The sequence below is a fragment of the Laetiporus sulphureus genome, assembly GCF_001632365.1.
Source record: "Laetiporus sulphureus 93-53 unplaced genomic scaffold LAESUscaffold_48, whole genome shotgun sequence".
Classification (NCBI taxonomy): Eukaryota; Fungi; Basidiomycota; class Agaricomycetes; order Polyporales; family Laetiporaceae; genus Laetiporus; species Laetiporus sulphureus.
The window spans coordinates 111,023-138,884 of NW_024468557.1; the positions used below are offsets into that span (position 1 = coordinate 111,023).

Here is a 27,862-nt window from a genome sequence, read left to right on the forward strand (position 1 = left end):
TGACGCTACTCCCCTGTTGAACGTTATGCATGTGTGCGGCGAGTAGCGGCCGTCGATGCGGCGTTGTTGGCCTATCTAGAGTCGATGCTGTGCCTATCGTGCGCCCGCAAACGGCTCTCGTTTGTTTTCTTCCTCAAATCCATGCACATCTGGAACCATGTACCCGTTGATGACGTCGTCCACCTGCGAACTCGGGCTCGTTTTTAAAATTTAGGAGGAAAGATGCGCTGTGGGGCATCTGAGACAGCCGACAATGATGGACTACAAAGCGAGTTGTGACCGCTGCTATCGCTCGAGAGTCTGGACGCGAACAGAACGCTCAGGCAGTGAATTTTTGAACTGCTTATTGGCTTCCACGCAGTGCGATCGATCCGCCTTACTGCGCGCGATCCTATGGTTACAGATAGATTTTTACCCTCGAGACCGATCAAACAAGGTAATTGGTGTCGTGGACATGAAGTGATATCAGCGCAGCGCTGTGGGCGCCACACCACCATCACAATTTGCCGGTCGCGGCTTCGCAGTGCTCATCGTCCAAAGCTTGGTGAAGATGATCTTGCTCTCTTTCGGCAACAGTCGGCGCACCGTCGAGACCGCACTCCAGCGCTCCAGCGCATCCAATGCGGGGGAAGTTGTTCCTATTTCTGACCGCGACCGTGTTGAACCTTGAAAGGCGTCGACATTTAGCGCAATTGCACGTGTTGCTCTCCTAAATCGCGAAGAGCACCAAGAAAAGTGGCGACTTCATTCACTACTGGTAGAAGTCAAATTTGTGCCAGCTCTGCCGAGGAGAGTTGCACTGAAAATGGGAAAGCCGAGGCCAGGCACGTTAAGGATCGAAGGGGCTCATTTGGATGACGGTCGAGGCCTGACCCTAACCCGAGGCTAGACTTGTGACGAAAGACTGCACTTTGAGCGAACCTGCGTCCTCCGGGCTGCCCATGCCGTCCCAAGCAAAAAAAAACCTCCCTGGGGTACGCCTCCTGTAGACCCGAAGTCAAATCAACGTAGGGGGCCTTCCATATGAGCCTTCGTCCGGTTCGGCCCCGCTTACGGGCCCGCTCAGGTGCGTCCCAAAGTCTCGTCTGACCACGGTCTCCAATATTCTAGTGGCCCCTCAGGCGCTCATCCCCGTTCATTAATCTTCTCCAAATCTCCCCGCGGGCGTTTCCTTCTCCCGAATACCCCTCCTGTTGAGCCGGCACTACTCGCGCTGCTCTTGCTCTGCCCATCGTACCATGTCTCCACGTCCTGGTCTCCCGACCCCTCCGCCTATCGGCGATGAAGAGCGCAAGGAATATATCGACAGCATCGTACCGCTGGTTGCTGGCGAACCTGTCTGCTGTCCGGAGACCATACGGTACGAGCGGAAGATGGGAGACACCGAGCTCTCCTACTATCTTCCCTCGCGGCAAGCCGGCGTGAATGACATGTTGAGTTATCCTTGCATCGCATCGTCCATACTTGCATGCTGAACAGACCGCCAATTGCTCTGCAGGTATCTTCACATTGGTTTCAACGCCCCAGAACACCTTGTGCGACGTGCACGTGTGTGCACAGTGTGGGCCATTCTCAGGCTCCGTCATCCTCTTCTCGCGGCTAGAGCGGAGATGCACGACTATGATGATGTCCGCTTCGTGTGAGTGTTCGATGACTTTCGGCGCTCAGATGAGCCACTATCTAACTTCCCACAGGTACGACGCACCGTCATCTCCGGAGAATGCTTTCTCAGGTGCAGATGAGAATCTCGACTTCCGCGTACAGGGCAAAGACGGTCCGTATCAGTCATTTGATTTAGCTACGAGACAGTCAGCTCATCCAACTCGTAGAATTAATTGACACATACCTTAATGGGCCACGCACTCTCTCCAATACCCGTCTTTCATATCTCGTCGTATCCCAACCGGCGAATGCGTCGATGCCAACACCTCCCCCTACACCCTCCCCCTCCCGAAAAAACTCCCAGTTCGATACTGCCGACGATATCACCCCTTCCTCTCTCGAACGTCAGTATGAGCTGATGCTCTGCGCGATGCATTTCCTCGGCGATGGTATGGCACTTCACCAAACAGCCAACCATTTCTTCCAGCTACTCGGCGGCTCCAAGACAGATGACGAGCTCACTGCGCAGCTCGCGGAGGAATGGCAGGATCGCTGGAAGCTCACGTTCTCTTCGACGTCTGTCTCCCCTGCAACCAACGTGATCCCGAGGTCGCTGGAGGACAATTTGCCCTCATCTTCGGATTCGCGTTTCAAGCGCGCCGCAGAACAAGTGGACTTCCACCTGTCTCAGGCATCTTTGGTCGGAGGCCAGGCGTTCCCCAGGTGCAAGCATCCAGAGCGGCATACTATCGTCCCCACCGTGTCGTACCCTCCAGAGTTGACCAAAGCGATGCTACGCAAGTGCAAGGAGCACGGTGTGAGCATCAGCGCGGCACTTTTTGCTGTGTGCAACGTCGCATGGGCGCGTCTTGGCCGCACAAGTAGCGAGCTGCCCATGATGATGTATTCCGCGCTCAACCTCCGGCCGTACTTCACGAAATCCAAGAGCCTAGAAGAAGAGAAGGAGAAGCTGCTGTGGGACTCGTACTGGTTCCTCGCGATCGCGTATTTCAATGTCGTGCTGCCGAGCCTTCTTCCGACGGGAGCCGAGGCGCAGGAGCGCATGTTCTGGCATCGCGCACGGGAGGCGAAGACGCAGAGCGCGAAGGCGGTGAAAAACAAGATGATCGTTTCGCGCACACGAGAGATGGCCAAGGAACGCGGGGTGCGTGCAAGAGCGTGGGGAAGGGAGGATGACGAGAAGGAGAATGGGACATGGGTGCCCCCTCCGAAGACATCTGATGATGCGCCATCTGTGAAGAAGATCCTTCCTGCGCGTGCGCCTGCATCGTCTGCGGCCCTAATGGGCCTGTCGCTCCTTGGAAACCTGGACGGGATGTATGCTCATGCAACCTTCCCGGGGATCAAGCTGCATACCCTGACGACGGGTTCGCGACAACGGCACGGTGCGATGCTGCTCTTCGGATACACCTTCGCGGGGAAGCTGTGGGTGAGCTTGGGGTACGATGAGAATGGGTTCGAGGAAGGCGTGGTGGACGGCTTCTGGAAGGAGCTGGTAAGGTGTGTTGAGGAGTTCTTGGGATAATTGTTGAACTATCTGGACTTTCTGCTGTCGACCTTCATGATGGACCCCGGTTGAACAAGATGGACCCTGGCTAAACTGAGATTGAAGGGACCCTGTTGTAGCGTTTGGACTTTATGCTACGTTCATATCTGCGGGATGCGTAGCGATTCCCGCGTTCGTTTACTGCCTATCCCTGGGCCTACGCTATAGCTGTCTCAGTGTTAGTCCGTACATCCAAGGCGATATATGTGCATACTTCTCGCACCTGTAATATTTATCACGCTGTGTGCTGGTCGAGGAATATAAAGCGTCATTTGCGTTTCATTGCGCAGGAAAATGCGCAGAAGCAGTTCCAAAGTACTGGCCTGCATTGGGATAAGCTGTCAATCGAAGGAGGGAGTATATGCGCACTCCAATTGAGGTCGTCATCGTCGATAGCATTGGCTGCGTTGGCAACCAGTAACCTCAGACGCTCGTCGTGTCGTGCCGTGATGCGTGCCGTGATGCGAGATGTCACGCGCTACGCCTTGCTAAGCGCTGAAATGCAGTCTTGCAAGCAATGCGCGAGCTTTTGACGATGGCCACATCGGTGTATGCTACCGGCTCCTCCATCCAGCGGACAGGCTCCGCGGCACCGTACAGATCGACTTACACACCTCAAACAGCTGCCACCCCCTCAAGACCTACCATCACCGATGATTATGAGCGTAAGTGTTAATCGTAATGCATCGATCATAGGTTGAATCTAACTCTTTTGATCCAGGATGGTACACCGAATCCACCCCAAACAATCGCATGCTCCTCTCCCTGCGTTCTGGTATAGATACTGAGATTTCGTGGGCTCTCGACCGTCTTTGTCGACTATGCAACAACGAGCAGTTCCTCCTGCGAGCCATCCCAGGTCTCGCCGACGCGCTCTTCGAATGGCCTGTGTGGTACGTCGAAGTAGGTGCGAAGCAGTGCGCCGCCATGGCGCGTCTGTTCGCACTGCCAACCGAGTACGAGCGCAGACGTAGGCATGCGCTCGAGTCGATCTTCATTCTCAGGAACGCGGCGATGAACGAGCCAAACGCGCAGATGCTCACGAACCACACGAGCACGCGGGCAGTCATCCTGTTCGCACTGCACAACATCCGCACGGACTGCGACACGAACGTAGAATTTATGCTGTACATTATCGAGCTCATGCAGGCGATCTCGCCCGGGCTGATGCTCCCTCCGCCCGACTCGCCTCCCCTGGCGATCCCGGTGCAGCCATTGCAGAACGTCATACAGGAGTCGTCGAACCGCTCGCTCATCCTGGCTTCCATGACCACATTGTACATTCTGATGTCCCACCCCGCGAATGCGTGCTATCTACAAGAGGACGCGCCTGCGCTGGAAGCTGCTGTGAAGTACCTCCCGCTGATGGTGGACAAGGACCTGCTGGATGCCTCTCTGAACTACCTCTACGCGCACTTTTCATATCCGCCGATGTCTAAGGCCTTCCTGCTTCACCCGAAGATGCCAGGCACCCTCAGGCTATTAGTATCTCTCCTGATCTCGGAACAGGTGGAGGAGATACATTCCATCGATATTGGTGGGCCGGTTCACACCGTCCCTGCTGAGACTACGGCTGAGCGGAACCATGAATTGACGAAGGAGGAGCTGGACAGACTGTTGCCGCTACCCGAACCGACGCGATGCTTTGAATGGTAATGCCCTCTCTTTATTGCTGGAAGTGCATGACATGCTGAGCATCTTCTCCATAGGATGAAGGCGATGTTCGTAGCGAAGGCTGACGGGGAGCTGACACAGGTGGACTTTTGGAACCTGTACAAGGATGTCTTTGCTCCTCATCAGGAGCGCTATCAGCTGCTGGTAGCCTCGGATGTCATCAAGAACGTCAATGTTGTTTTCCCACAGGCTCAGGCGATGGTTCTCCCAGGGCCTCCGCAGCGCTTTGTCGTACGGGGCGTCGACCGGCGGAAAGATACATCAGCGAATGAGCGTTTCAAGTGCCGCTGGAATCGTTCGCAGTGTGAATTTCCACCGTTCAACAATGCAAGTGAGCTCTACGAGCACGTCCTCAATGAGCATATCAATGCTGCCGATAGTGATCGCGTGGAATGCATCTGGGCGACGTGTCAGCACTCGGCCTCAAGAGTGCACATTCGTGGACACGTCCTCACTCACCTACCAAGCACTCAGCCAACCCCCCGAGATCCTTCCCAATCAGAATTGATCACCCTTCCATCCCCTGACTATCCACACCCCGTGCCCGACCCCACCGTCCGGCCAGTCCCTCCTCTCCGCTCAGCCAAAATCACGTACAAGCGCCCCGTTGTCGACCCGCCAAACACCTCGCTCACGGCGCTGCTCTGCATCCGGGTGTTGTTTCGCGCGTCGTTTGCCTCTTCAGATGCTGCACCAAGGGCGGACGAGGATCATTTTGGCTTTCCGGGGATTGTGGAGGAGTCGGAGGACCATGAGGGAGCGGTGGCAAGGAGTGCGGGAAATGATAGGGAGAGGGAAGGCGAGCGAAGGGGACGCAAGGCGTTCATTGGAGTGAGGCACTTGATGGAGGGGGTGAGGATACGGGACGAAGCATTGATGGGTTGGATCACCGAGATGGTGGACGCGGGGATTGATGGGACGACATAGTCATAGTGGGGAATGGTTTCGGACATCATCATACCGAATTGCGGGCGAGCAACGCGCGTTGTCTGTGGAGATCGGTCAAAAGCATACTGTTATGAGCCCTGCGCTTTAAGTACACGACTATGAGCGAGTATGATACCCATGTATGTAGTCTAGACTTAACGTGTGTACCGTTTACGATCTCGCGTCGATCGTGTTACTATGATGGCGTCCCGAGTTTACCCACGCAACATTGAGCACGTACCCTGTGCTTTTGCTTCATGTCACTCCTATCGCTCCAGCGGGACGCGTCTTTAACCTCGAAGTTCATCTCAACATACACAAAGCTATTCAGCGTGAGCTCTTCTCACTCAAGGCTCGCGTTCCGCTCGTGGCGTAATGATATACTCACACTTGAACCGCACGAACACAGGGCCTCACGCCAGAGCAAATCGCTCCGAACCAGGATGATGCGAAGTTTTGGTCCAGCCTCCTCGAGCTAGGCGTGGATGCGGACTTTCTCATCCTTAAGCTGAACGAGGTCAACAAGGAGGACTGTCTAGGAGCTCTGAAGGTTCGTGTCACTCTCCCTCCCTCCACTCGACCTCACCCGCCGCTCCAGTAGCCGATCCTGAATCGTCTTGTCCTCGCCTGCATAAGACATGCGCGGACAGGTGCAGACAATGACGCGAAAAAGACGCACGCGGTGGAGACGCTTTCGATATTGAGCCGATGCATATTGAGGAAGAACCTCGCGGGGTGGGAGGTCATGGAGATATTTGCGGGTGGGGTGAACGAGAGTGACAAAGTGTTCGACGTAGGTGCTATGTGATGTTTGCATCAGCAGAGGACCAATTAAGGACCTGTAGGAGCTGACGTCTATGATTGACGAGATTATGGGAGATGGCTTTGCTCCGGGTACGAAGGCTACCTAAACTTTACTTTGGCACGCACTCATCTATATTCGTGCCAGTCAGTCTCAAACATCAGGTTTTACAGCTGGCTGTCATATTCGTGTCTGGAATCAGCCAGCTCAGCCCAGGAGCTTACTTCCTTCGACGCGACCTCTTCCCCTGCATCGTAACTGTGCGCCTCCCTTTTCCTACAGGTCATGATGACCTCTCATATCTTCCACGCAGATCATAACCTCCCAAGAAACCGAGCAGTACACCTTCGAGGCAGCGCTGCTCCTCTCTCTCCTCGCCAACTTCCACAAGTCGGACGCGGCGAAACTCAACCCGTACCTGCGATGCATCAGAGAGACCGACAACCACGAGCTGATGCACAAGATCTGCTGGGCGTCCAACTTTGCGGCTGATGCTGTGGTGAAGTGCGTCTGCCTTATCCTATCTTAACATGGTCGCTGATGAAATGCAACGGGACAGGACATACCAGTCAATTTCAGACGATTCGCCTCCTACGTTACAGTCGACGTTTGGCTCGTGGCTATATGCGTTACGACCAGACAGGGCACTGGCAGCTACACCAGTCGATCCTCCCAAGGAGCTGTTCAAGGACCAGTAAGCAACCGCACCGCCTCACATCACGTCCACATTCACTGAACGGGTACATTATGGAAGACCGATCGAAGCATGCGTCATCCTCCTCCCCATCTTCGAGTTCTTGAGCGTCAACAGCACCTTCCACACTGTCTTCACCGAGCCACTCCGGAACGAATCTCTGGAAGAGCATTCCAGCGCTGGCACGAAGGTCGCTCCCCTGCCGTACACGCTGCTCACTCTGTTCTCGTATTTGCTGACACATGCATCGTCGACACACTCTTCTCGCGCCATTGCCTATGCAAATCTCGCGTTGAGCATCTTACTCGTTATGGCGGAGAGCCGGGTGGTATTGCAGACACTTTGCGAGGCGAAGGAGGCCGATGTCAGGTTGTGTCAGCAGGTATATTCCTCAACAGATCGAGGATGATATTGATCTGATGCAGTTCTTACAGAGATTACCGCTATTACCGGCCACGCCCCCTCGAGCGCCCATTTGTGCCTTGCTGGATTGTTGTGTGCTTTGGCTTCGACATAACCTGCATAAACGGCTGGAAGTGTATGCCTACGTGTAGGTGTGCCCTTGGTAGCTGTCACGTCCGTCCATATCTGACATATAGCACATAGCAAGTGCGTCAGAATATGCCATCGTGTACTATGGTATCTGCAGAACCAGCGCACCCGACTTGGTATGTCAATAAGCCCATCCGACTGCAAGCTGACTGAGGGAGTTGTCTGCCGCAGAGTATCACTGGCAGGAGCTGTGGAAGGCCCTCGTCGGGCTGCTGGACTTCTTGGCGAACAAGCTGGACAGCCTGATAACAACCGGAGGCATCGAGCAGCTTGTGCACGAGGTACCGAATCATTTGCCGATGCATTTGACAGCATGTGTTGAGTTGTGACGACAGACATTGCTGCTGATCGACCTCGCTCTTTGCCGTTCGAGTGGATATTTGCCAACACCTGCAGCGATCCACGAGCTAGTGGTGAGTCCGCGTCCGTATATGAGTGTCTCTGCACCGTGTGAACGCTGCGCAGTACGAAGTCGTTCACTCCGCTCCCACCTTCCGCAAACAACAGACGCTCTTGGACAAGCTCGCCCTCCCCAAGTCCATAACACGAGCCAGGCTCGCCGCTGAGAGCCCCGCGACTGAAGCCCTCACCAACATCCTATCTGTGACGGACCATTACGAAGGCAAAGTCACTATGGCTGGCGCGGCGTCAGCGAGGAGTGCGTTGAGGGTCGTCGCGAAGGAGATTGAGAAAGATGGGTTAATTTATCGGACGGACTTGCACAAAGAGGAGCCTATGTGAGTGTGTGTTCTGTGTGAAGCGGTCGGTCGCTAATGAGCGGGCGATGAGCAGCAAACAGTCTGAGGATGTTGTTGGGTTCATTCGGTATGCTTACATGGATGGGCTGGCGCTGATGCCATAAGGTGTGGTCTCGTGATCACCAATTACCGACGATGTTTGTGCCATTCTCTGGGCTTGCTATTCCCGCGATTCTGCCGCCTTATTTTCGTCCATGGGGTGTTCTCTCGGTCTTAACCACGCGAAGGCTATGAATCTGTACAGGGGAAAGTGTTAATTAGAACTGTTACCGTTTCTGTCAAAAAGCTTCAGCGAGCAAGCGGAGGCATGCAAGCAGCGTGTGTGCGCCGAATTCTAAACATAATCAGACATCCAGCGATGGAACGCCCGATGCCACGAACATAACCTCGGACATAAAAGGATCGTCCCGCACCATAATTGGACGGAAACGCGGGGAACGGCTGGAACCGAGTCAGGGCAACGTGAAAAAATTATTTTCGTCTGAGGCGCCCGCCTACCTCCGTTAGCTTCCGCTGTGAGTTGGTCCCTTGTTTGTCATATATCCGCTTAGTGCACATGCGCAGCTACCTCGCGCATGCCTCGAAGATAACGCGCTGCATTTTTTGTCTTCTTTACTGTGCACAGCACCGAATATGGGCGGTTGTTAGGCTTTAGACTTTTGAGCGAACTCGGGGCACGGACGGGCGCCTACTGTAGATCGGGGAGGACGCGGTCGCGTCACTAAGAAAGTGGCTGAACCGAGGCGGGGATACGATAAGAGTTGACTGTAACCTCTTACTCGGTGAATGGCTCGGTGAATACACGATTTTCATATCTTCCCACTCGCGTGAGCTCCTCCTTGTTCCCTTCCCCATCGCGCCCGCTATTTCTCCGTACGTACGCGGTCGCCGTCCACAATGGCGGCCCTGCGATATGCTGCGCGCCTCGCAAAGGTGCAGGCAGCCTCTGCGCCTCGACATGGTTGCACCTTCAACTGGACGTTTGCGCGGCGGTGTCTTGCAACGGCGAACACACCCACGTCTCTGCTCTCGTCGTTGGACACGTTCGCCGATCGTCACATTGGTCCTGGTGAGAGTGAGGTCTCGCACATGCTCTCGCAACTGGGGTATGATTCTATGGACGCGTTCGTTGCGGAGACTGTCCCATCCAAGATCAGAGTCGCGTCAGACTCGGTCAGCGATGCGTCCATTCCGTCTCTTAGCGAGTCCGAGCTGTATCGGAGGGCGCGTGAGCTCGCCACAGCGAACAAGCCCTTCAAGAGCTACATTGGTATGGGCTATCACAACGCGGTCGTTCCCCCGGTAATTCTGCGTAATGTATGCGCTACGTCGTTGGTTGTTGCACGCCAAATAAAATGTCTGAATTCTTGAACCGCGCAGGTTATGGAAAGTCCTGCTTGGTACACGCCTTATACTCCCTACCAGCCGGAGATTTCTCAAGGTGCGATATTGATATTGACTGTATAAATGCGCGTTGATATTAACTGTCTTCGTACCAGGTCGTCTGGAGTCGCTCGTGAACTTCCAAACAATGGTCATGTCGCTAACATTCATGGATATCGCTAACGCGTCTCTCCTGGATGAGGCAACGGCAGCGGCAGAAGGCATGGCAATGGCATATGTCAACACGAACCACAAGAAGCACACATTCCTGGTTGACAATGGTGTCCTCCCTCAGACTATCTCGGTACTCCGGACTCGCGCGAAAGGTTTTGGCATCCATCTCGTCATCGGCGACGTCTCCGCGTCTCTCAAGAATGAATCGCTCGTTTCGGACCTCTGCGGCGTGCTCGTGCAGTACCCGGACGTGAACGGTAGCATCAAGGATTTCGGCAGCATCGCGGATTCTGTACACAGTTCAGGCGCGCTATTGGTGTGTGCGAGCGACCTGCTCGCGCTCACTATGCTTAAACCGCCAGGCGAGTGGGGCGCGGACATTGTCCTCGGCAATTCGGGTCGCTTCGGTGTTCCTGCTGGTTACGGCGGCCCACACGGCGCGTTCTTCGCGTGCACGGACAAGCTCAAGCGCAAGATGCCCGGGAGGCTGATTGGCAGGAGCAAGGACAAGTACGGCAACCCTGCGTACCGTCTTGCTCTTCAGAGTAAGCAAGCTGCCAGAGCTACAGATGTATGATTAAACCTTGCCGTTCAGCCCGTGAACAACACATCCGTCGTGAGAAGGCCACCAGCAACATCTGCACCAGCCAGGCTCTGCTCGCCAACATGGCTGCGATGTACGCTGTCTACCACGGCCCTGACGGTCTCAAGCGCATCGCACAGAAGGTTCACGCGCTCGCGCAGATTCTCAAGTCGCAGGTCGAGCAGTTCGGTTATAAAGCTATCAACACGGAGTTCTTCGACACGCTCACATTCGATGTCACTGGGGCGGCCAAGTCTGCAGAGACCGTCCACGCCGCCTCCCTCGTCGCAGGAGTCAACCTCCGCCGGGTGGACGAGAAGCACGTCGGCGTGACCCTCGACGAGAGCGTCTCATCCGAGGATGTCCTCGCGCTCATCAACGTCTTCGCCTCCGCTACCTCCTCATCACCCGTCTCCCCCTCTGTGCTCGCTGAGCCGTCCACCAGTGCGATCCCGCAGGCGCTCCAACGCACGTCGGCATTCCTCCCACACCCCGTGTTCAACGCGCACCATTCGGAGACGGAGATGTTGCGGTACATCTATCACCTGCAGTCGAAGGACCTCGGCCTCGAGCACGCGATGATCCCGCTCGGGAGTTGCACGATGAAGCTGAACAGTACGAGTAGCATGATCCCGCTGACGTGGCCCGAATTTGGGAACGTGCATCCGTTCGCGCCATTGGATCAGGTTAAAGGATACTTGCAGCTCATCAAGGTTAGTCACTTTGGCCATTTTAGAGGGGAGAAGATACGACGACTTGCTGTCTTGATAGGAATTGGAATCGGACCTGTGCAAGATTACGGGCTTCCATGCGTGCTCGGTGCAGCCCAACTCCGGCGCAGCGGGAGAGTACACTGGTTTGTCCGTTATTCGGGCCTACCATGAGTCGCGTGGAGAGGGTCACCGTGACATATGTTTGATCCCCGTCAGTGCGCACGGCACAAACCCTGCGGTGGGCTGTTTTCTTATTAATTTGATCGGGCGGAAGCTGAGGATTGTGTATTTGCTAGTCCGCTATGATGGCCGGCCTCAAAGTCGTTCCAATCAAAACGCTGCATGATGGTAGTCTCGATCTCGAGGATCTCAAGGCCAAGGCTGAGAAGCACAAGGACAACCTAGCTGCATTCATGGTGCGCTTAAACTGATAGGCTATTCATCTATTGTCAGGCTGCTAATGCGTGCGTCAGATTACGTATCCGTCTACTTACGGTGTATTCGAGGATGGCGTGCAAGACGTCAGTATTGTACACGGTTCCTTTACGAAGAGTTTTTCTGAAAATCGTTGGTGCAGGCTTGCAAGATCATCCACGAAAATGGCGGTCAGGTCTACCTCGATGGTTCGTATAATTTCGCCAGTCGATCGGCACGGTGATTTTACTCACAATTCGCTTATAGGTGCCAACCTCAATGCGCAAATCGGCCTCACGAACCCTGCCACTTGTGGTGGTGATGTCTGCCACCTGAATCTCCACAAGACATTCGCTATGTACGCACATTCTCTGGCTCAAAATTCACCGGCTTACATGACTGCGTAACAGCCCTCATGGTGGAGGTGGACCCGGCGTCGGGTACGTCGGTCGCCTCCAAAAGACAACCGGGTGCTAACCTTTTCACAGACCCATCTGCGTCTCAGAGCACCTCGCGCCATTCCTCCCAGGCCACCCAGTCGTCCCTACCGGCGGCAGCAAAGCCATCAATGCCGTGTCAGCCGCGCAATACGGAAGTGCCTCCATCCTGCTCATCTCGTGGGCGTACATCAAGATGCTCGGCGGCAGCGGTCTCTCGTCCGCCTCTAAGATCGCCCTGCTGAACGCAAATTACATGGCGCACCGTCTGTCCGAGCACTACAACCTGCGATTCAAGAACGGCAACGGTCGAGTGGCGCACGAGTTGCTAATCGACCTTGCCGAATTCGACAAGGCTGCTAGGATCCAGGTGACCGACTTTGCTAAGCGGCTGCAAGTGCGTAGGATTATTCTAAGAGTTTGATTTCTGGACTGATAGACAGCTCCTTGTAGGATTACGGCTTCCACCCGCCGACATGTTCTTGGCCCATCTCAACGTGCATGCTTATTGAGCCTACTGAGTCTGAGCCCTTGGCGGAGATTGACAGGTTTGGGAGATGACAGTCGTTGTGTCAACACAGCTGATCCCTCTGCTCAGGTTCTGCGATGCGATGATTCAGATCCGCCAGGAAGTGGAAGATATCATTACGGGCAAGCAACCCAAAGAGAACAACGTTCTGAAGAACGCTCCTCACCCAATATCTGTCATCGCTTTCGAAGACTCAAAATGGGACCGGTAAGCAATCTTCACAAGTAATTACTTCAGCAATAGGGCTGATGCCCTCCCCCTAGTCCATACAGCCGGTATATTGCAGCGTTCCCCGTGCCATCACTTCTGGAGAAGAAGTTCTGGCCTACGGTCTCAAGAGTAGACGACGGTAAGCATCATTCTTCCCTCGTGACGCTTAGATAGTATTCTCAACGTCCCTCCAGCCTACGGTGACCTCCATCTGATTGTGAGTGTCTGCTGTTCCGTCCCTTGAATGTGGTGCTAACTTCGTCCACAGTGCGACTGCCCTTCCGTCGAAGAGTCGGCATCGTCCGTTTGAGTCATCTGAACGTCCCACGTGTCGGGGGACATGATACCCCTCAACGGACCCGTAGACGCGTGACGTTCAACCGCACGCAACATCTGTAGGATTCATCGACTCCATGTACCGTAATAATAGCATAGACATGGCTTTTGGGTAGATTCACGACTGTTCGCTTTTCAGCAACGTCATCCACAGATCTGGCAGATAGGTCTTGATACGCATACGAATCTCTTCCTCTTGGTTCGTACGAGAAGCGAAATTGATGACTAGTTTGGCACATTTCTCGTCCGGCTTGATACCAGGTCCTACATTCGGCATCTCGAGACACATAGTCCTGAGTGCGTCATTGAGCTTGCCGAGGCGACAAAGGCACTCCAGCCAATTGTACCAGTTGTCTTGATTGAGCGGGAACCGTTCGCTGGTCAAGCTGTCCCATAACCTCATGACGAGGCCGTACGAGCCGGAATATGCGCAAGCGTCGAGGATGATGCTGACACTAGCGTTGTCTATCTGTTTCGAACGCGTTAACATGTCCCACACGCGGAACGCGTCGGTGTAGCACCGTGCACGCTGGTAAGTGTCCATCAACTGATTCCACAGGGCGACATCGGGGTTTATGGATGGATCAAGGACCAAGAAGTCATGGACTCGCTGAATAGTGTCGATCAAGAGTCTATAGTTCCTGGCTTGATCATCACTGTCCTTTTCACGTAAAATCTTCGTCGCCAAGGTAGCCAGCTGTTGGAGCATAATGGTGTAGACTTTTGCATTCATCAAATAACCTGCCTTTCGCATATCCTTGACGATGCTGAAGTACAGGTCCGTCGGAGGGATCCCCCCGATGATGACAGACAACTTGCAGAACGCAGCTAAAACAGCAACGAACCCTTCTTCGTCGAGTATCGAAAGGCCCTCGCCGGGACGGGAAATGCGACGATACATTTCGAAGGCCTCAAGGTAAGAGGGAGAACACCGCATGAGGAGTACAATGAGGGATGTGGTCGTCATCGCATCCATGGTGACATTGAGCGATTCCATCTCTTCAAGCAACGATGATGCTACTGGGAAAAATTCCTGCATGTTAGAGGAAGATGAAAGCGCGCGCAAGAGGGTATTAAAGATGGGAGCGTCTGGTGTCAAAGAATTTCGGGAAGAGCCTTTCTTGGATCCTGCGTCCTCATCTGCACCCGTATTGAGTTCTCCTTCGGCCTCTCCTCCTCGGCCAGCATATTTCTCCATCGCTTTTGTCACGAATTCCTTGTTACGATCCTTGAACTGTGCGTACAAGTCGAGAGCATGACGGATTTCGGAATCAGTAGGTGTGCTGAGCCGATTTGAACAAAGCACTCGGAGAACCGGATGCAGCATTGCAGCGGTTGGATGAACCAATGTGGAAAGGGCTTCTTTGTAAATTGCGATGGTTTGTTTGACATTGCCTTTTGCACTTGAGTTGCGGATGAGTTGCGCCCAAGCAGGAGCTTCTGCCCGAAGAAGAAATACGTTCTCCCAACGCCTGAGATCCTGGATGCTGTCGCTTCTACCCAACACGCACTGCAGTGTTTCTTGAGAGGGAAGAAACTTAGCCTTCTTGTAGTTTTCGTAAAGCCCTACAGCGGACCACTTCCCCTTCTCCCCCGCGATACTGCCCAACTGCATGTTCCTGTCCGTGTCCGTCTTCGGTCCTTCAGATGACCCTGAACCCGACGATGAAGACGTAGGCAGCGGCGAACAATCCTGAATGCCACAGATGTTCCCATAGACTTGCTCTGCCTCTGCAGCAAGCCCATGCGAACCGAACCTGCGATAGTGGTTTTGTAGAATGCTGCGCATGTTGGGATTATATTTCAAACCCGCTCTCTTCATGTCCCTAAAGAGCAAGGACAAGGTTCGAAATTGAAGGGTGATACCATGGCCGGTCAAAGTCGTTAAAATGTTCTCGTAAGTGGCATGCACCGGGGGACAACCCAATCTGCTCATCATCTCCAACGCTGAGAACAAGACTTGGAGATTCCAATGCTGAATGCACAAGTCGATGAGAGAGTCCCATTGAGAATGAGTAGGTGTGCATTGTACAGGTTCTTCTGCAAGCCAGTTGAAGGCAGCACGGAGAAAGCCATGCCCAACTAGTCTCCGATAAATTGCGTCATGAAGCTGAGACCTGTCATCTGTGTCGGACAAGTCGCGAACGAAGGAGAAGATGTCCTTCATCAGGCTGATGTCGCGAACGGTTGCTGAATCTGCGAAAATCTCGAGAGCAGTTTGGAAGTCCTCTATCCTGACGGCCCCGGCAAGCATCTTATTCAGCACTGGGTTGACCAGTAACCTCAGAGCACTGAAGTCCCTACGAATCGCATTGATGTCACCATCCGCAACAGACTTGTGGAACTCGTTAACCACACCGAGGGTCACGGCATCCATGGACGATCCTGGGCTTCGGAACAGTTGCCGAGAGACGTGAAGATGAGATGACTCTCTAGCACCACCGGATGTAATGCTATGCATGGCGTCGCGGTTTGCGGATGCGAGGAGTCTTGAGCCGTGGAAATGACTCGTACAGACGGCTCGGCCGGTCTTGACACAAGTCCTCGAGAACATTCATACGGGTCCTGTAGCGGAAGTAGAAGCATATAAGGTCTGAATTATTCTTCAAATACATCGCGCACCTGAGCCGCGCGGAGGAGAGAATGTAACTGTTCGCGAATGTGTGGAAGTACTCCGAGTCCGCCGCGTATCGCTGCGTGCTCAGGTTGGAACTTGGCGGGCAATCGTATCTTTAGCGGATGAGTCTGATCGACTAGAAACGGTCACAGCCACGTGGACAACACTGCTGTGGCTGCAGGTGTTGGCAACGTTGGACCACGTCGCTCATCCAGAACTTCACCTGACTACCACACTATACGATGTCTGAGAAGCTCAAAGAGTTCGTGGAGATACCGCAGGAGTTTGTCAAAGATGGGAGACAGGTGCAGCCACTGCTCCTCATGTTACCCGACTCAGAATTCACGCGCTGTGCAACAACAGTTCTTGACTCGCTGCACGAAGCCTTCACAGAAAGGTATGGTTGAGACATGCCTCTGCCGCTCTGGTGGCTGACATGGGTTATGTAGAGTTCCTCCAGATTTGCAAAGCTGTGGCCATTGGATTCGCAGTTATGGGGTTCATTGGATATTTTGTGAAGCTGATCCATATCCCAATGTACGCCATATATGTTTCACAATTCTGCGGTATGTTCATAGACCTTTTTTTCTAGCAATAACATCCTTGTGTAAGTATTTCCTTCACTCAGGCTACCTTGATATTGATTCATTGGATAGGGGAGGGGCATGACGGATCTCAGTTCTTGAATTTTGCTGCTAGTACTACAGGTTGTCGTCATTTTCTGGATCATACCACGGGCAATTTTCATTGTCCACATTTTTTGGCCGAGTTAAGGCAGCGATCAGTATAGGGTCGCACGCGTTCTACACTGGGGGAGGAGAGGAGGGAGGATATAGTGCGATGTGTCTAGCACTCCGTACAGGATTCGTGCGTTCCCAACTGATTTCTCAGGCAGGAAGTTCATCATATGACTACGATGTTACGCTTGTGAAGGAAACGTGCCGCCCTCGTCCGCCTCATGAAACGTATGAGACACTGATATGTTATATGGCTCGATCATGCTGGACGCCAAGGACGTGGGCGGCCGTATTGAAGGGCGCGAGCTCTAGTGATTCCTGACGGTTGATGCGGAGCACAGCACTGCATCCTTGCGTCTTCTTAGGCAGGGAAACCAGACACAAGCTACATTCTGATGAAAAAGGCGTCAGCATTGCGGCCTGTGGTTGGCATTGGACGACCCCTTACTTGTTGCGTTCCGAAGACAACGAATGCGATCAGTGGCACTATCCGAACGACCGTGAGCTGTACCCCTTTCCACGTCGAAGAAGACATACTGGCGGCCTGCGCTATGTACGGAAATGTACCGGTGACTAGTGCTGTGCGTGGTGAACTGAACGAGATGCAAGTCCTTTTGCGCATCCAGTCAAGCTGCGTACAGCAGGATGATTTGAAAAGCAGGACACTCACGCTAAAGCTATCCACGACCACAGGAGAAATATCGTAGCCTGTAAGATAACTTGCGTTGGCAAATTGACAGGCAAAAATATCGGAACCCACCCGAAGATAGGGAGAAAGAGACGGTCTTTGGACATCTGCATCTGGGCAAACATCCTTGACGAGCCGCCAGAGGTGATAGCAACGGATAGTGACAGAAGCTGCAGCTGCAAGGTGAGTTTTGCTCGGCTTCAGACGTATAGGAATGCTGATCTACCTTCAAATGCGGAGGCTATCAGCAGAATCATTGCGCAGAACAACGGAACGATCTGACGTGGACTATAAAAACATGCCATGAGCTTGTTTTGCATCCGACGTAGGAAATGTTCTTACAAAAAAACCGGTCTCGATTGAGCAATAGATACCGCTGAGTGCTATGACGTTGTCTGGATGTGTGACTGCGACCTATACCGCCGTCCGGTCAAGCGCAACTAACATAGGATAGGCACACCGAACGCACATAGCCGGATGCTGCAGAGCAGAGTAGGAGAGTCATGTATGGGACCGAGAGCACCTAAATGAGCATTTGTTTTGAAAAATGCGATCGAACGCTTGTGACTCGAGAAACGAATGCATACAATCGTCAATTTGACCGCTCTAGACAACGAAGAGACATACGGCAAGCCCCACGGGGCACAGAACGTACTCCAGATCTAACAAGAAATCAACAGCGAGTCAGACGTACATCGCCCCACATCCTACCTGGACGACCATAATCAGACCAGCGACCGCAGTCCTGTGAAGGAATGAGTATATTCCATTATAAGTAGCAAGAATAGTCGCACATTGCCGTTGAACCGTACACAAGAGATGCTTGGATTGCACACAACCCGGCTGGCACATGGTCTGCTCGGGTGTAGTTCCCGTAGAAACTGGTTACTCTATGAGTGTTGCTATTGCTGTCATCCAAGAAATGCAGTCACTCACAGTAAGCAGAATGAGATAGAGTAGATGACCCAGGTTACACAGAAGTTGATGATAATTGGGTTGCTTCGAGTTGTCTTTGACGCGAAGAACGTGCAGACCAGCATCGGCAGCCCGACGTGTCCCCCCACAATATGCAAAGTGAAAAAGAGCGGAACCAACTTCAGCAGTTCGGCTTTCAGATCTGTCGGATACAGAGTCAGTACACAGGAGGGACAACCATGACATATGCTTACCTTCCATTGATTACAGGCCGCACAAGCGACCGCAATGGATGCGTAGAAGGATGCCCGTTCTTAGCTTGTACAGATGTACAAGGAGTCGGGAAAGAGTAGTGTAGATTGACTGATTAGAGCATGCACGTTCAAGTAGCGGATTTATTGAGGCAACCGATGCAGCCTTCAGCCATCCAAGGGCCTCTTTGGAGTGTCATCAGAAACATAGATCAGAGAGAATACGTACGACCCTCACACCTTCTCTCTTAGTCCCGATGGTTCCACACGACTGAATGTGAGTACGCTAGCTGTAAAAATGAGACAATCGGCCCTTTACAGAAGGAGAACTCTGAGAGTCGTGGTTTCCACGACCCGCGAGTATATGTGGCAGCTCTATTGAATCCCAGCCGAAAACCTGTGGTGAAGATCTAGCACCATCAGGAAACGATGATGATCATTATACAGCCATCCTGTATGGTGATGCTCCACCGCATGTAACGAAAATACTCCCGTGGGGAACAATACGCCATGACGCTTACAGTCGCTCAACTGAGATGTCATGTTTTCCTTTGGAGTTTGCAGTCTAACCTGACCTACGTCGAAGAGACACTTATGTTTTAGGTGCACGAGATTCATTCGTTCAGGGCGACTGAAACGTTGAACGTTTGGAGGAAGATGATAGACAGATCATACATCTATCGAAGTGCAGCACCGCCTACGAGTAGCAAACCAAACCGTGCAGAAGGTTTAACAAGTTCCATCGCGGGCTGCAAGTGCTGTCCCACGGCTGGAATGCCACATGGCAAGAGGCTATTCGACTGGTCGTGAGTTTGTGTCTTGCCGCCCATTTCTACTCGTATATCGTGAGGCGGCAATAAGAGGGACAATAGCGTTTGTGTTCTGGATAAATATTCCGCAATGCTGCCGTCAACGTCGAGCTGCAAGTGCACAACGTTTGCCTGGGAAAGCTGACGGATTACGGGGTCAGTGTCTGAATTCATCCATAGGAGGAACAGAACCTTCTTCTGTGTTGCAGCTAAGTGATGGTCCAACGTCTCCAGAACGTCGGGTAATCTGCTTTTCCATTCACACGCCAATTTTCGCAGAAATATCATGTCGTAGAAATGCTGCACGTCTGTTTGATTGGTGGTCCCCTTCTGTTCTGCATTCTGGATACTGTCCCGCACAGCTTGGAAGAAATCTCGAAGACTATTGGCGATCAGATCCGTCCGTTCTGCGGGCTCGAGGTATACTGATATATCATGAAGTGAACTTGACAGCAGGAATAGGACGTGCACGAGAGCCGGCGAGACTGATGTGACCGACGAAGAAGCAACTAGCCGAAAATGTCAACCTGTGAGCAACACGGAACTGAGTGGAGACGAGGACGTACTGCCTTGCTGACGACTGATATCGGAAGACGTAAAAGTTGATGCGTATGTGGCGATGATCTGTTTGAGGACGTGATTCATCCATCGTTGCATCACGCTGTCGCATATTGCATGCATCAGCTTGCGGAATTCTATGCGTTGTCGGGCTTGAAGGTTAACCGCCAGACGGTTGATGGAATGGCACTCACTGCTAGTCTCTAGTTCATCACAACCAATAGTCGTAATGAAGGAAGATGTTGATGCGAGTTTGTATGCGGCCTGTCCCACGAACAGAGATGTCCTTCTACAGGCGTCTTCGAGCCCTCAATGAGCATAGCTCGGCCGCGCGAAATATGATTACAGACCTGTCTCATCGGTGGTATTGGTATCTGTAGCATGCTCTAAAATAGTGACGAGTCCGGTGCAGAGAGCCTCAGCATCTGATTTATATAGTTCTCTCAGCTCTTGCGCTAGTGCGCTTTCATTATAGATAATCTATCAGCACATATAGGACCGCAGAAGCTATTTAATCGACGTACCAAGACTCAGCGTCCACCGCTTGCATTCCCTCTAAATCCTCCTTTAGCGAACGCGCTTGGGACTCAACCGAGCCCAGTACTTCGTCCAAAAGAGAGGTTCGTCCTTGCATGCGTCGCTCAATCGAGGCCTTATATCGTCGAAACGATGAAGCTGTCGTCAGCGAACCCATATTCACTTCAAAGGAGTGTTGGGGCGAAGGAACCTCGAAGAGAAACTCGATGGACTGCATGTCTAATAAAATATGAGCACGTGTGTCGGACAAGCGATATATCGATAATTTCAACATACCTGATAAAGCCTCGTCAGGCTTCTGTCTTACAGTCTCGATCGCATGTGAGAGATGCTTTCTCAACTCCATTTCCAGCGTTTCCAGAGCCGATTTCCACACAACGACCGCCTGTCGCCGTGAATGATCGTCTAGGAACGACCGCATCCGTGATTTTTCTTCAGCTTGTATCCCATCAAGTGTTTCAATCAAATCGAAGGACGATGTTCGGATCTCCCAGACCTCGCGAACGCCTTCTAGAGCTGAAAACCACCTCCGCAGAACAACGCCAAGATCTGACATAGACTGGGTGAACCAAGCGTCCAGCTTCTCATCAAGTTGTGCTTGCGGAATTGAAGATGACAGAGATGTGCCGTCGACGTATGGTTTGTATGATCTGATGCTTTCTGGAAGAAGGAGAAAGTGGGTAGAAGCCGGTAGTGAGTTCAATAAAGATCTCGTCGTTATTTCAAGCTCGGCCGGGAGATGGGCCGCAGGCATCGACCCAGTTTGAATATATTGCAGTGTTTGCTTCATCATAGATAGCTTGTTGGCCCGGGCATTGTCCGCAAAAATCTCTCGTGCAGTGCCTAATGTTCCGCAGATGATTTCAAGTACAGTCTGCAATCTCTGCTTGATTTCCCGCACATTGGCTTTGTGCGCTCTGCTGGAGGTCTTCCCGTTGCCTACAGATGCGTGAGCATCACCATTCATGTGGTGTTCGTAGAGGTGCGATAATGTGAAAGACAGAGCCTTTGATCTTTGGGTTAGGTAGATCGTCAATGTCTCTGACAGTGGTCGCGACTCCAGCAAATGCAGAGTCAGTAGAGTAGCGCAGACTTCCTGCAACTAGTATTTAGCCGAACGGCTTCTCAACGATTGGAGAGAGTTACCTCAGGTGATATCATGTGCTCTCGAAGGGAGACGGTAGCTTTTTGGGTGATTTGTACACGGAATTGTGAAATTGCCTCCCATTGACGATGTACTATTGGCATTTGCTCCTGCAGAAGAAATTCATTGCAGCTCTGACACTACAGTTCTCTGAGCTTACGGAAACATCGATGGCATACACCTGCCATTTTTGATCCGCATCTCCACCTCCTCGTAGCAATGTCCGATGGACAGCACGAGCAGTCATGAAGAGCCACGCAGCGTGCAGGTATAGTTTACGTTCCATAAAGCGCCATAGATGTTCTGGGGCATCCAACAAAAGTTTGAGATGGGCAGAGAGCGACTGTAGTGCTTCGAGGTGCTCGTCTGAGTATGTTTGTCAGGCCTTAATGATGTTATCTGAGTGTCACTGAAAATGCACCTTCTGCGCTCGTCGAAGAGCGTTTGGGGGTACAAGGCAACTTTGCTGCGCCAACAATATCACACATCTCATGGAACACCTCTAGCACACGCTTCGAGGATTCTGCGATGGATATTATGGATGTCGAAGCCTGGAGTAGATCGCGGTACCGTTCCCTGCGCTTTCATGGTACAGTTGGAGGGACGTTCTTTAACACATTGGGTCTTTTCGGACGCACCCAACCATAAGACGTAATTCTTCCTGTTTTGCCTCGGCATTGGCCCTGTAGGAGTGACATGGATCGAGTTCTGCATAGCAGATCTTAGCGTAGTACGTACCTCAGGCGTTGCTGTACTGTCCTGACCTCTGATACAGTGTGTTTAGTGAGTAGGTCGTCTGGGTCATAGTCGTCCATGACTGTAACAGCGTCTAGCGCAGAGATCGCGACCGGAAACGTGGACGGTGAGCGTGTCAAGGATCCAGCTTGTCCATAATTAGGCCTCGGCTGGATGTTTGGACTGGGGTTCTCAAGAGAGCCCGATTTTGACTGAGAGGCATCAGCTGCATGAGATGAGCGTGAAGCCATGTTGTTCGAGCTGGATAACGGCGAGGCATCCAGTACGTAGTGTTATACAGAGTCGGCGGCTATCCCATAAGCGCCGGCCGTCGAGGCAGCTCATTTGCGCGGCGGTGTATACGAGCCTACTCATAACCTATCATCTATCAATCGCAGAGTTCCCTAATGTACAAGGCAATGCATGGTGTCCACAAATATGGTTGACTAGAAATGACGTGAACTACAGTACTTCGTGAGCAACCTCGTTCCCAGATACGCCTACGCCATAGGTTATCGTACTCTTGCTGAAATAAACCACGAGCCGAGAGGCTCTGGAAACATTACTTTTCTTCGCCATCTGCATTCTCTGATGATTCGCCCGCCTGCGGATCCTCACTTTCTGCACCAGCTTTCCTGGACGCTGACGGCTCGGAATTACTAACGCCATTTGCTGCCGGCCGTGACGGACCCGGCGATCCAGTGGCAGTTCGTTGCGGGGGAGATGAAGATGAAGTACCACCAGCTAGTCGTTGGTCTAGTGCCTTCAAAGCCATTGCTCTGGTGAGGTCTTCTTCAGAATACAATTTAGAAATAAGGAATCATTGAGATCCGCACCTCCTTCTCTCAGCCTCAGCACGAGCGCCGCCGGGCAGCGGCGCATATCCTCCAGACTCTACGTCGTTTCCAGATGATGGGATGAGATGGAGCTTCGATGCATATTTATGCACGGTGTTGCCGAGCCAAGTAATCGGGACGCTGCAAGAACGTCGCCGAAGACACCGGCCAAGATTAGGAAAGCAGGCAGGGGGAATACAAGGTGCTTACTGGATCAACGGAGGGAACCAGGTGACGAATGCGAAGGTCTCGCTACGATCGCCATACAGCGGCCCTCCATTCAAGTCCACTGCGTTCTTCTTGTAGAAGCGCAGCCATACATAGGAAACTAGCCAGCCGAATTGAATCACGATGAACGGGCATTGGAATCCAAGGATACACATGACAGTTGAAAATGTGACATAGGCCATCGGGAGTGTCTATGGGTGCATTCTTAGGTTTGAGTCCAACCATGAGATGGACTAGAACAGTCAAGCACCTTAACCCTGGCTTTGATGATGCCGAACAACTGCACCTGATGTTCGGGGATGATTTGCCTGAAAGCGACGAGCACCCCAATCTGTAGTGCCATTTGTCCGTGATACTGCTGCCCGTAGCTTGGATGCCGCGTAAGACAACATGTAAGAACATCCTTTAGGGCGAGCTCACAGGAAGACTGGGTTTCTCAGGGCAATGTACTCTATCCAGTTCAATCCAAACGCTATGATATTTGAAGCCGTTATGGTGACGGCGATGAACTTGAGCAACTCCACGGCACCCCATAATCGTTCCAAGTATCTCAGAGATGCAGGAATCACCAAGAGAGTGAACAAAAGCTGAACATAGCTCAGTCATAACACATCGCTCTAATGTTGAGCTCTCACCTCGATGATGGTTGTTTCCACGAGAGCAGAAGTGAGGAAGGTCCACGGATAAAATAGACTTGACCCTGGGACCAATACAAGATATGGCGCAGAAAATTCTTCACCGCCTTTCCATGATAGAATGTAGTAAACCAGAGACAACGCAACGGTTGCGACAGTATAAATGCGAGTTGCAGGTGGAATAGCAGCAACGAACTGCGCAGGCGAGAACGACAGCACAGCCATCTTTCAGAGCAGTCTCTGCAGCCTGACTTCGGAAACCTTCGGCCCAGACGATGGCACGAACAGGTACTGGTAGCAAGCCGCAATCCGCACTGGAGAGTTGGTCGCAAGAATGTCGAGGACAGTGACCAACAGCGCTACCGCGTGCGTGACCCATGCATGACCTCCGGAGCGTGACACCAATCGTGACGGCCACTCTCTGTCCATGACCATCACTCTCGTCCATGTCCCACTATGACTTTCGCCCCGGCGGCGCGCTCAAGCTGAGGGGCGGCGTTGCTGAGGGAGGCATCGTCAAGAAGTGCGTTACATCTGTGCTTCGCAGACGGTATTGTACTCAAGCCGTTCACAGGAGGAAGCACAAATCCAAGTCCAAAGAGAAGGAGAAGGAGAAGGAGAAAGAAGAGGACAAGGTTGCTGAAGCGGAGCGGCTGAAGGAACTGGAGTCGGCATTGAAAGTTGAAGAGGCCAAGAGTGGATCTCCGTCAGGAAGTGGCAGGAGCTCGCCAGTAGTTAGTAGCAGCAGCGATAGGAAGACGGCGGCGGAGCGAAGGTTCGAGGAGGTTCAGAAGAAACGGGTACGTTCTTCCAATGTTGTCATTGGTGTGCTCCTCTTTGACTGACATACATCAACCAGCTCGCCGCTAAAGTCGCTAAGCTTGCGAATCAAACGCACAAAGACCGTGTGCATGAATTCAACTCGAAGCTGGAGGCCTTGAGCGAGCACCATGATATCCCAAAGGTGAGAATAGTGGTCACTATTCGTAAAACAACGCTGACGGCTGCGAGATAGGTCGGTCCAGGCTAACGCTTCGCATTCATACCAATGGCCGCTGCATGTATATCTTGTTGGAACGTCTGTAATATATGTGCTCTATTACTCTGTTCACGTATTCGGATCTTTCTGGTGGTAGGACTGCTCGTCCCATTGTTGCAGAGTGCTTGCAACGGCGTGCAACGACATGCTTGCATAGCCAGTGTTTATCACGTATTTGTTCGTGGCGACGGAATTAGAATTCACGGGGTCTCAACGTGACCTTCGCTCCTGTACCTTACACTCGTCCATGCTCTTGCTCCACATCCACCACCGCTACAACCGCCATGAAAGCTCTTGCTCCCGACGCGTCTATTGAGAAGAAGGGGCACATATGTCCTCCTTCAAATGCCACCCACCCTCGAGACCGGTGGGAAACGGCCTTTGTGTATTCATTCATTTGCAAGTTCACGCAGCTACGGGGTAAGGTGGAAGGGTTTGACACACCTATGGAGTGAGTACTGCGAGTTTTGACGAGCCGATTCCTCGCGGGCTGACTATGTTGGGCCGGCACCGACAGTCTTGAGGAGGCGATGCTATCGGAGGAAGCGAACCCGATAATAACTCAAATCTTGGCGCGTTTTGTGTTGAACTTGCATCCACAAACGCGTAACTTGAGGTGGGATATCGTATGCACTTCGTTCGTGGCCGTCTCTTCCTTACTCGGACACGCTTTGCATAACAGTTCAGACGTGATATCGTCAACTGTGGCCACTGTATTGCAGGAGTACCTCAAGACGCCAGAGCGGTTGGTCTTTTGGGACGATGAGCTGAAGAAGAACGTGGATCCCTTCCACCAGATGCTAAATGGATTCTTTGCTGCGCCATGGGACTTGAAGGTATGCCTCAACCGTGACACTCGGATCTGCGCATGACTGACACGCGTGACTTGCAATTATATTCAGCTGAAGGTGCTCCGACAGCTAGTGGAATTGCAACTCTGCCATAGTTCAGACATCAAAGCCATCATAGACCGCGCTTGGGGTGTCATTCATAACAAGCACAAGAAGACTGAGACTACGTCTGCACCTCCTCCGCCCAGCGACCCCCAAAGCCAGGAAAATTTGCTACTGCTCCCACTCGGTCAGGACAAAGAGCGCAAACGCTACTGGGCTGTAGATGGTCCGTGCACGTTTTCTTTCTCTTCGCCATGCATTTTCCATATTTGCACGTATTTGCTTCCTGAGGTGACCTCAACTATTACTCGGCATCTTGCGACCCACTACCAATACAGTCTGGTGTAATTCTCACTGACGTCTTTTCATGTAGACTCTCCACGGTTATATATCTCAACGAATCCATGGAAGATCACTGCGACATTTCAAACTATTTCTACCACACGCGAAGAATATATGGAGGTTGTCGATAAGGTTAAGGAGGCTGCGCCTCCAGAACCAAAGGAAGGTGGACGAAGAACGAAATTAGAACAAGCACATCTTGCACTCTTGAAGCTTCTGGAAGAGAGAATTGAGGCGATTGATGCCGAAATAGCGGTGAGTAGGTCATATCTCTTTACATGCGAGAGGCAGCATGGTTATCAGACCTCGGAGCGCCACGCGCAACATTGCTGCCATATCTTCTCATGTTGAACACCGCTGTTGACGCACGTGACTGACCGGTCATCACGTAGCGAATCCAACGCGCCCGTAAGAAGATTGAGCAACGGAATCTCTTGATTGCTCAGGCAGAAGTTCGGGAAACCCGGACCCGTCGGCGGACTACTCGCCCTGACTATGCGTACATGAACGATCCCACCAGTGAGGTGAATTCTATATCATCTTCTCCTTGCGTTACGCTAGAATATTGTGCAGTTCCAGGACGATCAAGACGAGTACACTTATCAAGAGCAAGAGGACGAGGATTATGATGAACCGGCAGATGACGACGATCTGGCGGACTTCCGTGGTGCCAACGGTCGTTACCCTGGCATCGGTCGGCGGCGGTCAACGCGAGCCACTCATGCAGCTGTCCATGCCAGACGGTCCAGTGGAGCTCAGGATGATTGGGCCGAATGGCGCGGAGAACGCCGTTCTACTCGGTTAGGAGCGACCGTAGACATGCAATTGGACGGTCCACCAAAGCGAGCGCGGACAGAGGATAGTCTGGTCAGCAATGGGTCTACCGAAACACAGTCAACAACCGCACCGGCACAGAATGGCAACGGGCTCAAGATCAAGATACACGGCGCAGCGGCGGTTAAACCCACAGAGACGGTGGTGGAAGCAGTGGCGGGGAAGAAGAAAAGTAAATATTGGTACTACGCGGTGGAGCCCGTACCAGCTCCACAGGTCGCACCGGACGATCCCCTTGGGCCCCGTAAACGGCGACGGACGGAGAAAGCCGGCATACAAAATGGTACGCATCCGGAGCAAACACCGGATAACGAGTCTCATTCTGGGACGAACGGAGATGTTGTGATGCACGATCAAAATGAAGAGGATGGTTTGTCAACACGAGGGTCTCCCATGGATCAGTCATGAGCTTGTATCTCCATATTGTTGTACGCTTTCACGTCATCTTTATCTGCATTGGTTACGCGCAGCATTCACCATCATATTCTTGGATTGAGCATGACCCACACCGTCCGACCTAATTATTGCTACAGTAGCTAATTACTATGCTATGGGTGAGATACATGGATAGAGCATTAGATCCCATGCTTTTCTGGAAACATGCAAACAAAATGAATGTAAGCCCTGCCTTCGTCGAATGGGAGGCCATCAATTGGACGACCTCGATCGAGATCGCCTTTATGGGAAGTGTCGGCAGATGCCGAGGCAG

The 27,862-nt window shown here is 52.5% G+C and overlaps 11 protein-coding genes across 11 annotated transcripts; 7 read left to right on the forward strand and 4 right to left on the reverse strand.

The window, feature by feature from the left end:
- Positions 1 to 1,238: 1,238 nt before the first annotated feature.
- Positions 1,239 to 3,148, forward strand: LAESUDRAFT_738728 (uncharacterized protein; the record flags this gene model as incomplete). Its single annotated transcript, XM_040910927.1, has 4 exons — positions 1,239 to 1,432; positions 1,499 to 1,639; positions 1,695 to 1,774; positions 1,830 to 3,148. 4 exons carry the CDS (start codon positions 1,239 to 1,241, stop codon positions 3,146 to 3,148), a joined length of 1,734 nt encoding a protein of 577 aa, XP_040760177.1.
- A 556-nt stretch (positions 3,149 to 3,704) lies between these two features.
- LAESUDRAFT_706126 (uncharacterized protein) lies at positions 3,705 to 5,873 on the forward strand (the record flags this gene model as incomplete). Its single annotated transcript, XM_040906610.1, has 3 exons — positions 3,705 to 3,834; positions 3,891 to 4,821; positions 4,879 to 5,873. 3 exons carry the CDS (start codon positions 3,705 to 3,707, stop codon positions 5,768 to 5,770), a joined length of 1,953 nt encoding a protein of 650 aa, XP_040760178.1. The 3' UTR covers positions 5,771 to 5,873.
- Positions 5,874 to 5,899: 26 nt separating this feature from the next.
- LAESUDRAFT_408389 (DUF1741-domain-containing protein) lies at positions 5,900 to 8,795 on the forward strand. The gene is made up of 14 exons (XM_040902336.1): positions 5,900 to 6,102; positions 6,180 to 6,320; positions 6,372 to 6,563; positions 6,616 to 6,664; positions 6,720 to 6,832; positions 6,886 to 7,076; positions 7,132 to 7,266; positions 7,327 to 7,648; positions 7,701 to 7,816; positions 7,873 to 7,934; positions 7,990 to 8,099; positions 8,154 to 8,231; positions 8,284 to 8,555; positions 8,611 to 8,795. The coding sequence occupies exons 1-14, from the start codon at positions 6,028 to 6,030 to the stop codon at positions 8,678 to 8,680; spliced, it is 1,926 nt and encodes a 641-aa protein (XP_040760179.1). The 5' UTR covers positions 5,900 to 6,027; the 3' UTR covers positions 8,681 to 8,795.
- A 612-nt stretch (positions 8,796 to 9,407) lies between these two features.
- On the forward strand, positions 9,408 to 13,591 carry LAESUDRAFT_730191 (glycine dehydrogenase). Its single transcript, XM_040909790.1, has 16 exons — positions 9,408 to 9,893; positions 9,957 to 10,017; positions 10,076 to 10,678; positions 10,729 to 11,429; positions 11,488 to 11,667; positions 11,726 to 11,845; positions 11,903 to 11,950; positions 12,007 to 12,052; positions 12,111 to 12,201; positions 12,254 to 12,283; positions 12,332 to 12,677; positions 12,734 to 12,828; positions 12,879 to 13,016; positions 13,073 to 13,158; positions 13,214 to 13,236; positions 13,288 to 13,591. The coding sequence occupies exons 1-16, from the start codon at positions 9,474 to 9,476 to the stop codon at positions 13,327 to 13,329; spliced, it is 3,030 nt and encodes a 1,009-aa protein (XP_040760180.1). The 5' UTR covers positions 9,408 to 9,473; the 3' UTR covers positions 13,330 to 13,591.
- On the reverse strand, positions 13,474 to 16,067 carry LAESUDRAFT_706136 (uncharacterized protein; the record flags this gene model as incomplete). The annotated part of the gene is made up of 3 exons (XM_040906611.1): positions 15,978 to 16,067; positions 14,580 to 15,920; positions 13,474 to 14,513 (listed from the first exon to the last, which is right to left on the reverse strand). Exons 2-3 carry the CDS (start codon positions 15,907 to 15,909, stop codon positions 13,474 to 13,476), a joined length of 2,370 nt encoding a protein of 789 aa, XP_040760181.1. The 5' UTR covers positions 15,910 to 15,920; positions 15,978 to 16,067.
- A 147-nt stretch (positions 16,068 to 16,214) lies between these two features.
- On the forward strand, positions 16,215 to 16,993 carry LAESUDRAFT_815295 (protein translocase SEC6; the record flags this gene model as incomplete). Its single annotated transcript, XM_040914673.1, has 5 exons — positions 16,215 to 16,277; positions 16,336 to 16,369; positions 16,422 to 16,509; positions 16,565 to 16,579; positions 16,629 to 16,993. The coding sequence occupies 5 exons, from the start codon at positions 16,215 to 16,217 to the stop codon at positions 16,639 to 16,641; spliced, it is 213 nt and encodes a 70-aa protein (XP_040760182.1). The 3' UTR covers positions 16,642 to 16,993.
- Positions 16,994 to 17,471: 478 nt separating this feature from the next.
- Positions 17,472 to 18,573, reverse strand: LAESUDRAFT_815296 (uncharacterized protein; the record flags this gene model as incomplete). Its single annotated transcript, XM_040914674.1, has 8 exons — positions 17,472 to 17,685; positions 17,740 to 17,811; positions 17,867 to 17,920; positions 17,985 to 18,059; positions 18,109 to 18,142; positions 18,192 to 18,278; positions 18,334 to 18,514; positions 18,567 to 18,573. The coding sequence occupies 8 exons, from the start codon at positions 18,571 to 18,573 to the stop codon at positions 17,626 to 17,628; spliced, it is 570 nt and encodes a 189-aa protein (XP_040760183.1). The 3' UTR covers positions 17,472 to 17,625.
- Positions 18,574 to 19,240: 667 nt separating this feature from the next.
- LAESUDRAFT_706143 (uncharacterized protein) lies at positions 19,241 to 22,605 on the reverse strand (the record flags this gene model as incomplete). The annotated part of the gene is made up of 12 exons (XM_040906612.1): positions 22,350 to 22,605; positions 22,250 to 22,294; positions 22,033 to 22,187; positions 21,772 to 21,977; positions 21,614 to 21,721; positions 20,744 to 21,563; positions 20,455 to 20,686; positions 20,281 to 20,393; positions 20,125 to 20,229; positions 19,939 to 20,067; positions 19,565 to 19,881; positions 19,241 to 19,513 (listed from the first exon to the last, which is right to left on the reverse strand). The coding sequence occupies exons 1-12, from the start codon at positions 22,595 to 22,597 to the stop codon at positions 19,241 to 19,243; spliced, it is 2,751 nt and encodes a 916-aa protein (XP_040760184.1). The 5' UTR covers positions 22,598 to 22,605.
- Positions 22,606 to 22,707: 102 nt separating this feature from the next.
- LAESUDRAFT_745029 (DUF1751-domain-containing protein) lies at positions 22,708 to 24,392 on the reverse strand. The gene is made up of 6 exons (XM_040911347.1): positions 24,046 to 24,392; positions 23,831 to 23,997; positions 23,661 to 23,778; positions 23,393 to 23,601; positions 23,183 to 23,323; positions 22,708 to 23,125 (listed from the first exon to the last, which is right to left on the reverse strand). Exons 1-6 carry the CDS (start codon positions 24,268 to 24,270, stop codon positions 22,909 to 22,911), a joined length of 1,077 nt encoding a protein of 358 aa, XP_040760185.1. The 5' UTR covers positions 24,271 to 24,392; the 3' UTR covers positions 22,708 to 22,908.
- Positions 24,393 to 24,491: 99 nt separating this feature from the next.
- LAESUDRAFT_738733 (DUF1754-domain-containing protein) lies at positions 24,492 to 25,075 on the forward strand (the record flags this gene model as incomplete). Its single annotated transcript, XM_040910928.1, has 4 exons — positions 24,492 to 24,568; positions 24,620 to 24,845; positions 24,905 to 25,009; positions 25,061 to 25,075. 4 exons carry the CDS (start codon positions 24,492 to 24,494, stop codon positions 25,073 to 25,075), a joined length of 423 nt encoding a protein of 140 aa, XP_040760186.1.
- Positions 25,076 to 25,324: 249 nt separating this feature from the next.
- Positions 25,325 to 27,737, forward strand: LAESUDRAFT_685356 (uncharacterized protein). Its single transcript, XM_040905885.1, has 7 exons — positions 25,325 to 25,535; positions 25,602 to 25,700; positions 25,767 to 25,920; positions 25,987 to 26,203; positions 26,351 to 26,574; positions 26,712 to 26,843; positions 26,893 to 27,737. The coding sequence occupies exons 1-7, from the start codon at positions 25,369 to 25,371 to the stop codon at positions 27,559 to 27,561; spliced, it is 1,662 nt and encodes a 553-aa protein (XP_040760187.1). The 5' UTR covers positions 25,325 to 25,368; the 3' UTR covers positions 27,562 to 27,737.
- Positions 27,738 to 27,862: the final 125 nt, after the last annotated feature.